Source organism: Lissotriton vulgaris, chromosome 2_1 (assembly GCF_964263255.1).
Source record: "Lissotriton vulgaris chromosome 2_1, aLisVul1.2, whole genome shotgun sequence".
NCBI classification, from domain to species: domain Eukaryota; kingdom Metazoa; phylum Chordata; class Amphibia; order Caudata; family Salamandridae; genus Lissotriton; species Lissotriton vulgaris.
Genome location: NC_141687.1, coordinates 1,368,069,157 through 1,368,076,956, shown reverse-complemented (window position 1 = coordinate 1,368,076,956; position 7,800 = coordinate 1,368,069,157). Strand labels below are relative to the sequence as shown.

General features: G+C 43.8%; 1 protein-coding gene across 1 annotated transcript in view; it reads right to left on the bottom strand.

The window, feature by feature from the left end:
- Nucleotides 1-333: 333 nt before the first annotated feature.
- Nucleotides 334-7,800, bottom strand: part of LOC147732603 (uncharacterized) — a 76,965-nt gene continuing 69,498 nt past the window's right edge. Inside the window, exon 2 of the mRNA XM_086954288.1 lies at nt 334-1,175. Coding sequence (XP_086810414.1) covers nt 334-1,175 — 842 coding nt within the window. The remainder of the gene's footprint in view (nt 1,176-7,800) is intronic.

The window sequence follows — 7,800 nt, the reverse complement described above, 5'->3', positions numbered from 1 at the left end:
TCCCTAGGTGCTACAGACGAATCCTGCACTACATACTGTACATCATTTGGACACATCATGGACATTGTCTACATTGTAAATATTGCACTAAACACAATACAGCACAAAATCTGGTGAATCTGGTATTTTATTTTGACAGTGGACATGTGATTTGTGCGGGAATATTTACATGACAGTGGGGAATGAGTAGTGAGTTGACAGTCCTGTTCGCTGAGATGCAAGAGTAGAGTCCACATGGATGTGGTGACCCAGTCCAACATACAGGTGACATTGCCAAGGAAATGTGGGTAAAGACAGTCCAAACAGTCAATGCAGTAGGGAAGAGGGTTGCCATCATGGCTGGCTCTGTGACTGGCGTGTGGCAGGTGCTTTGCCTCGGGAAACTCCCAGGCGCTTCTTTGGACGCCCCCTAGGTCTTTTTGGTGGTGGGGGGCCTGCTGAATGGCCAGCGGCGTCAGGGGACTCGTCCATCTCTGTTGGCGCAGGGGAGGATGGTGCACTGTCATCCTGCGGCACAACAGGAGGGGACGGAGGTGGTTGTTGGGACACAGGCCTGTCTCTCTGCAACGCCACTTGCTGGCCCATGAGGTCCACCATCTGTCCAAGGAGGTTGTCGATGGACCTCATCAGCAGGATGAGCTCCCTTAAATGTTCATCCAACTGGCCAGTTTGTCCCTGGACCTCTTGGTATGCCTCCACTACTCTGGTGAAGTGGTCTAGGGATGGTGTCCACTCCTCCCGAGGTCTGGTGCTGACCCTGGCCCTCCCACCTGCTCTTCTGCCACGGGCCTCTTGCATCGCCACTGTCGGTCCACGCACTCTCTTCCTGCCCTCCACAGTAGTTGCTGTGGGCTGGTCATCCCCTGGGACAGGGAGGGTGCTGCAGGTGGTAGTGGTGGTACTAGTGATAGTGGCAGTGGCAGTGGTTACGGTGGTGGCTGCGGTGGAGGCAGAGGCCGTGACAGCAGGGGTCTGATGCGCTGTTGTTGCAGCAGACGTGGTGGTGGGGAGGATGGGGGCCTGGGACCTCTGGGTCTGTGGCACACCAGATGGGCCGGGCTGGAGCTCATCGTCCAAACTGTCCTGGGAGTCCACATTTGAGAGTCCATGTGCTGGGGGTGGAAACTGGCTCTGCTGGTCGTTGGTGTGGTCCTCAGCAGTGAGTTCTTCATCACCTGTGGAGTAGATGGGGAATGGTCAGTGTTGGGCACTGTGCAAGTGTTGTGTCAGCTGTGTTTAAACGACAGTCTGTACACTACACAATTATGAAGTGACCGGTAGTACAATTCATGGCAACACTGTGTGTAATTTCATGTTGCAGAGGAACATCATTCACTCATACATGTTGGATGTCAATTCATTGCATGCAATTGTTGCTGCGTTTCGGGATGCAGGTCTCCCACAGACACATCAGGAAGAGTTAAGATAGCTACCTACCGGTTAAGTGAGGGTGAGCAGTGCAATGGCTGACACATGCTCCTGGGTGGGGAGGCCTCCATGCTGCTGGAGTGTGGGACAGGGGGCATGGTGGGAGTGGTAGTGCAGGCCTCCCTCCAACAGACAGACATCACAAGAAAGATAGCTACCTACCTGTTAGGTGAAGGTAACAGTGCAATGGCTAAAACATGCTTCTGGGTGGGGAGGCCTGTATCCTGCTCAGCTGTGGGACAGGGGGCATGCTGGGAATGGTAGTGCAGGCCTACCTCCAACAGACAGACATCACAAGAAAGATAGCTACCTAGCTGTTAGGTGAAGGGAACAGCGCAATGGCTAAAACATGCTTCTGGGTGGGGAGGCCTGTATCCTGCTCAGCTGTGGGACAGAGGGCATGGTGGGAGTGGTAGTGCAGGCCTCCCTCCAACAGACAGACATCACAAGAAAGATAGCTACCTACCTGTTAGGTGAAGGGAACATTGCAATGGCTAAAACATGCTTCTGGGTGGGGAGGCCTGTATCCTGCTCAGCTGTGGGACAGGGGGCATGCTGAGAATGGTAGTGCAGGCCTACCTCCAACCGATAGACATCACAAGAAAGATAGCTACCTACCTGTTAGGAGAAAGGGAACAGTGCAATGGCTAAAACATGCTTCTGGGTGGGGAGGCCTGTATCCTGCTCAGCTGTGGGAAAGGGGGCATGCTGGGAGTGGTAGTGCAGGCCTACCTCCAACAGACAGACTTCACAAGAAAGATAGCTACCTACCTGTTAGGTGAAGGGAACAGTGCAATGGCTAAAACATGCTTCTGGGTGAGGGGGCCTGTATCCTGCTCAGCTGTGGGATAGGGGGCATGGTGGGAGTGGTAGTGCAGACCTCCCTCCAAAAGACAGACATCACAAGAAAGATAGCTACCTGCCTGCGAGATGAAGGGAACCGTGCAATGGCTAAAACATGCTTCTGGGTGGGGAGGCCTCTATCCTGCTCAGCTGTGGGAGAGGGGGCATGGTGGGAGTGGCAGTGCAGGCCTCCCTCCCCCAAACACCAAGATGGATACCGACCTGTAAGTCTGTTTGTTGAACTGTGCAATGTCTGACACATGCTCCTCGGTGGGGAGGCCTCCATGCTGCTGGAGTGTTGCACAGGGGGCATGCTGGGAGTGGTGATTCAGGGCCTCCCACCCCCAAACTGTGCTCTAATACAAGATGGATACAGACCTGTAAGTCTGTTTGTTGTATTGTACAATAGCTAACACATGCTCCTGGGTGGGGAGGCCTGTATCCTGCTCAGCTGTGGGACAGGGGGCATGCTGGGAGTGGTAGTGCAGGCCTCCCTCCCCCATACAGGCCTCCTAAGCAAGATGGCTAGCTACCTGTTGTGTGAGGGTGGACAGTGTAATGGTGTTTAGGTATTGCAAGGAAGTAGTTCTCAGTGTGTTGTTTGGCATTTGTTTGTACTTACCAGCCTCCGCTCCCCCGGCTACTCCTGTGAGACTCTCAGGAAGCAGTATGGCAAGCACCTTCTCCTCCCTTGGTGTGAATGTTTTCAGGGGAATGGGAGGGCCACTGCAGTCACGTTTGCCAGCGTCCAGTTCTTACTCTTCCGCTCCTTGACAACCCTCTTGAGTTCATGCCACCGCTTCATGATCTCCTTCTTGGATCTTGGGGTGGTCCCTACTGCATTCACCCTTTGGACTATCCTTTCCCACATTTGTGTCCTCGTGGCTAATGGTGTCTGTTGAACCAGGCTACCAAAAAGTCGTGGCTTTACTCTTCCAATCTCATTGACCATGACTGTCAACTCACTCTCGGTGAATTTGTGTTGTCATGGTGTGTGGTGGTTGAGGTGTTTGTGGGTGCAGGGGTGTGGGGTTGAGGTGTGAGGTGTGTTGTGTGCTGTGGGATTATTTGTGCTGGTGTAAAGGTGGTGGTGATGGTGGTGGTGGATGTGTGTGTGTGTGCTGTGCTCTTTTGCCTCTCCTGTTAGATGTGGGGTATGGCCTTCTAATCTGGAGTGTTGCAAAGGATTGTGGTTTGTGAAGGGGGTGGCTTTATACTCAGCTGTGTGGGTGTGTCCAAGTAGATTTTGGGTGTCAGGTGTGTTGAGGGAGTTGTCCATGGTTTTTATTTTTATTTTTGCTTTATTTGTTTTATTTGTATGTGTGTTATGTATTTGGGGGTCATGGCTGATTTTATTTGTGCACTGTTTGGCATCACTGTGGTGTTTTGGCATCATCCGCCATGTTTTTCATGTCCCGTCCGCTGCGGTGTCTATGCTGCAGCTCTTCCGCTATTTTTCCCATTCACTCCTGTGTGCGACCGCGGCGGTCGGTAACAGTGGTTCCGACCGCAACACCCTCGGGGTTATCATAATTTCCTGTGCGGTGTGTCCGCTGTCCTTGCGGCGGGTTGTAGCTTTTCCGCAGCTTTTCCGCCCGCCGCGGTCGGTCTTTAGTGGCGGTTGATCATAATGTGGCCGCCGGTGTATCCGCGGTGCAGGCGGGCGGTTGGTTTCCGCCTCCATGGCGGTCAGGGTGGTTTTCCGCCCGTCATCCTAATGACCCCCTAAATGTTTATGGTTCTACTGCCGATGATCCTGCATTTTGGTTTACTCTTACAACTGAAGATCTCAAGTTGGGTAAACTTCTTCTCATAGTTGGAGGTGATTTTAATATGATATTCGATCCATTATTAGATAGATTATCTTTTAATAAATTTCGACCACCTAAAGTTTTTTTGCTTTCAAATCATTTCTTCAAACCACAAAGCTGTTGATATTTGGCAATTACACTTTCCCATAGAAAAATATTTACATTTTTTTCTAACCCACACAATTCTCACTCTAGGCTTGATTATATATTAATTTCCAAACAACTAATTAACTCTGTGATCATTCCTATTATTGGTAACATTGACATTTCGGATCATACTTTAATTTCTTTTGTATTGAAATTAAATTCAAATTTTACAACTCAATCCAGATGGTGAATGAATACTAGTATTGTTCTTAATGAACAAAATAAACCTACGCTCTTAAATGCTATTCATGATTATTTCCTTCTTAACCCTGAAGGTTCTACTTCCATTAGGAATAGATGTGACGCTTTTAATGCTTATCTTAGGGGTGTTACTGTTTCTCTTATGGCCTATGAAAATAAAACTTTTAATACAAATATTTTAAATTTCGAAAAACATATTGCTAAATTTGAGAGACTTTTTATTACGTCTAATGATGCTCAATTTTGTGTCAAATGTAAAAAATGTAGGTATGAGTTTATCTCAATCCTCAGCAGAAGAGCTGGCATCCAGCATTCAAATTCTGAAGCCAAATTTGGGTTTAATGCCAACAGATCTGGAAGACTTTTAGCAAATTATTTGTGCATTAAAAATGATAAAACACAAATAAAATAAATTCATGGTCCTCATGGTAAAATTGATTTATCCCAAAATGATATTGTTAATTAATTTTTTTATTTTGATTCTACTCTCTATGACAAACCTAATTTTGACGATGGTTCTTTAATTGATTCATGTTTAAGTAAATGTGGATTACCCAACATATCTCAATCAGATAAAATTGAACTTGATTCGCCCATCACTCAAGAGGAAATTCTATTAGCCATAAAATCTCTTAAAAAAAATAAGTCCCCTGACCCTGATGGTATTCCTGCTGAGTTTTATAAAGAATTTCAATTACAGCTTACTCCTCATTTATTTAAATGTTATGCCTTTTTTGGTTTTACAGGAATTACCACAAATTCTTTTACTGAGGATTTAATTATTGTACTACCCAAACCTGATAAGGACTCCGCACTTCTGTCAAATTATCATCCTATTTCTTAAATAAACCAAGATTGTAAATTGTATGCCAAAATACTTGCTTCTGGATTATCCCCTGTGTCAATATCTAATATTCATCCAGATCAATCTGGTTTGATGAAGAATAGATATTCTGCCAACAATATAAGAACTTTGCTACATGTTATTGAACAAGTATCCACTTTATCTCTACCATCAGGAAATCTCTCATTAGATGCTGAAAAAACTTTTGATAAAATTCCCTGGCAATTTTTATTTCGTACTTTATTATCATTTTATTTTGGTGACATATTTATCTGCATGATTTCTGCTTTATACTCTATTCTTACTGCTTGTTTATTTATCAATGGCCAAATTTCAAACCAATTTTCTCTTTTCAGAAGTACAAGACAAGGTTGTTCCCTTTCCGCACTTTTATTTCTTCTCGGTATTGAACCCTTACTTATTTCCATAAGAAAATGTGATAAAATTACAGGAATCAATATTAAGGAGGTTATTATTAAAACCTTAGCATATGCTGATGATGTATTTTTATTTGTTAGTGATCCTGTATCCTCATTCCCTTCCATATTGGAGAAAATTTCATTATATTCCCCAGTTTGTTGATATAAGTTAAATACTAATAAAACAGAATTATTTCCATGAAATATTTATTGTACTCCTGATATGATACCCATGAATGAAATTATTTGGCAAAAGGAAAGGTTAAAATACCATTCAACTAATTTTAAATGATTTAGATTCAATCTTTCAATTACCCATATCCACCACCAAAAATATGTTATTATGGTATAACCAAGTCATAAAACTCAATAGAAATGTTAGATTTTGGTATTCATAGATTAAAGCCAATATTTTTTACCTTAAAGATGTTTATTACAATAATACATTGATATCATTTGAAGCTTTACAAACACAATTTAATTTACCTCTTTCTGAGTTTCCTAAATATGAATGAAATTTATGTAATTCTATTTTAGATTCACTCCCTCACAATATTCCTTCTAATGTTAAATCTGATTTATCAATTTATATTCACACTGTTTCCACTTTATCTCATGGTGTTTCTATATTATAAAAAAAACGGTCCATTTCGGATGTATGACGTTACAACGCATACTTTTACCACGCATGCCTTTACAACGCGGTTATTAACGCATGCCTTTACAACGCATAGCGCTTTGGGGTGCTGGATAGTGAAAAGTTTAATTTACTATTCCAACTCCAGTCCCCGTGGACACTAGAGAAGGTGTTGGTTAGTAAATTAAACTTATTCCCTACCCTAGAGCGCCCCCCCAGCGCAATGCGTTGTAATAGTTTGCGTTGTAATGACTGCGTTGTAATGGTAGTGCGTTGTAAAAGTTTCGTTGTAAAGGTTGTATACCGTCCATTTCTCAAGGAACCAACATTAATGTGATCTCAATATTTCAGAATAATGAACTTTCAACCTCTTTTTCTACTGAAACATGGAAAGATATTTGGCTTAATAGTATTTCTGGTTGGTTACCTGTTTCGCTTTAGCAAACTAAATCATATATTTTATACAACTGTTTATGGACTTCATTACGTTTATTTCAAGCTAAACTTCCTTCTTCCACTTGTTGGCACTGTAAATTACATACTGGATCATTACAACATATGCTTTTTGATTGGCCTTTTGTTTTTAAATTTTGGACTGAAGTTTGGGATATTATTGTCACAGCTCACATGCCCAACTCTTCCCACACGCTGCAGAAACAAGGATGAACCAAGTCCTCCTCCAGCTCCCCCGTAACGCACACTGAATAGTGACCACAGTGCGCTAATCACTGGGGTACCCGGAGAGGGTGGGATAAAACAAAACAAGGAAGTCAGAAGGGAAACACAGCTACCCCATTCTTCTTCGGTGAAATGGGAACGGAGAGCACCTGTAGTGAAGATATAAAACAGCCTTAAGTGTTGCAGTAATTACTGTTTCAATGCTCATGCAACCCAAGCCTTGTTCTGTATTTAATAAAGAATAGGGTAATTATCTCACCAATTCAACTGTGAAAGCTCTCCTTAATGATGTAAAGCGTGAAGCAGGATACAAGGATTCCTGGCTGTACTCAGGGTCCCATCATACAACTGACTTCCATGAACAAAATCTTTGAAAGGATCCAGGGGAAAAAACTCTTTAAAAAGCAGAGAAAAAACCCTCTCAGAATGGGTACACAATATATTTAAACCCCAATTTCTTCTTGTATAGTGGCCACTGTAACAAAATCAGAAGAAACCCAGGGAAAACGCGATAAAAACAAAGCTACTTGCGTTATGACCCAAACTCCACATAACGATGTGGAGCTGCTAACAAAATGCAGGCAGAAGCACAAAACTAGCGTTTTACCAGCCGGTAAAACTGACAAAATACTGCAAAGAACCGATTCGATATTCAAGCAGTTCAAGAGGCAAGGTCCTAGGGCTCTTATTCAAGCCATGAATGCCCCAACAGATGGCAATCAAAGTTTCACGAACAAAGTCCCCGAAAGGTGCCAATTTCCCAATGAGAGCCGAGAGCTCCCAACCAGCAAT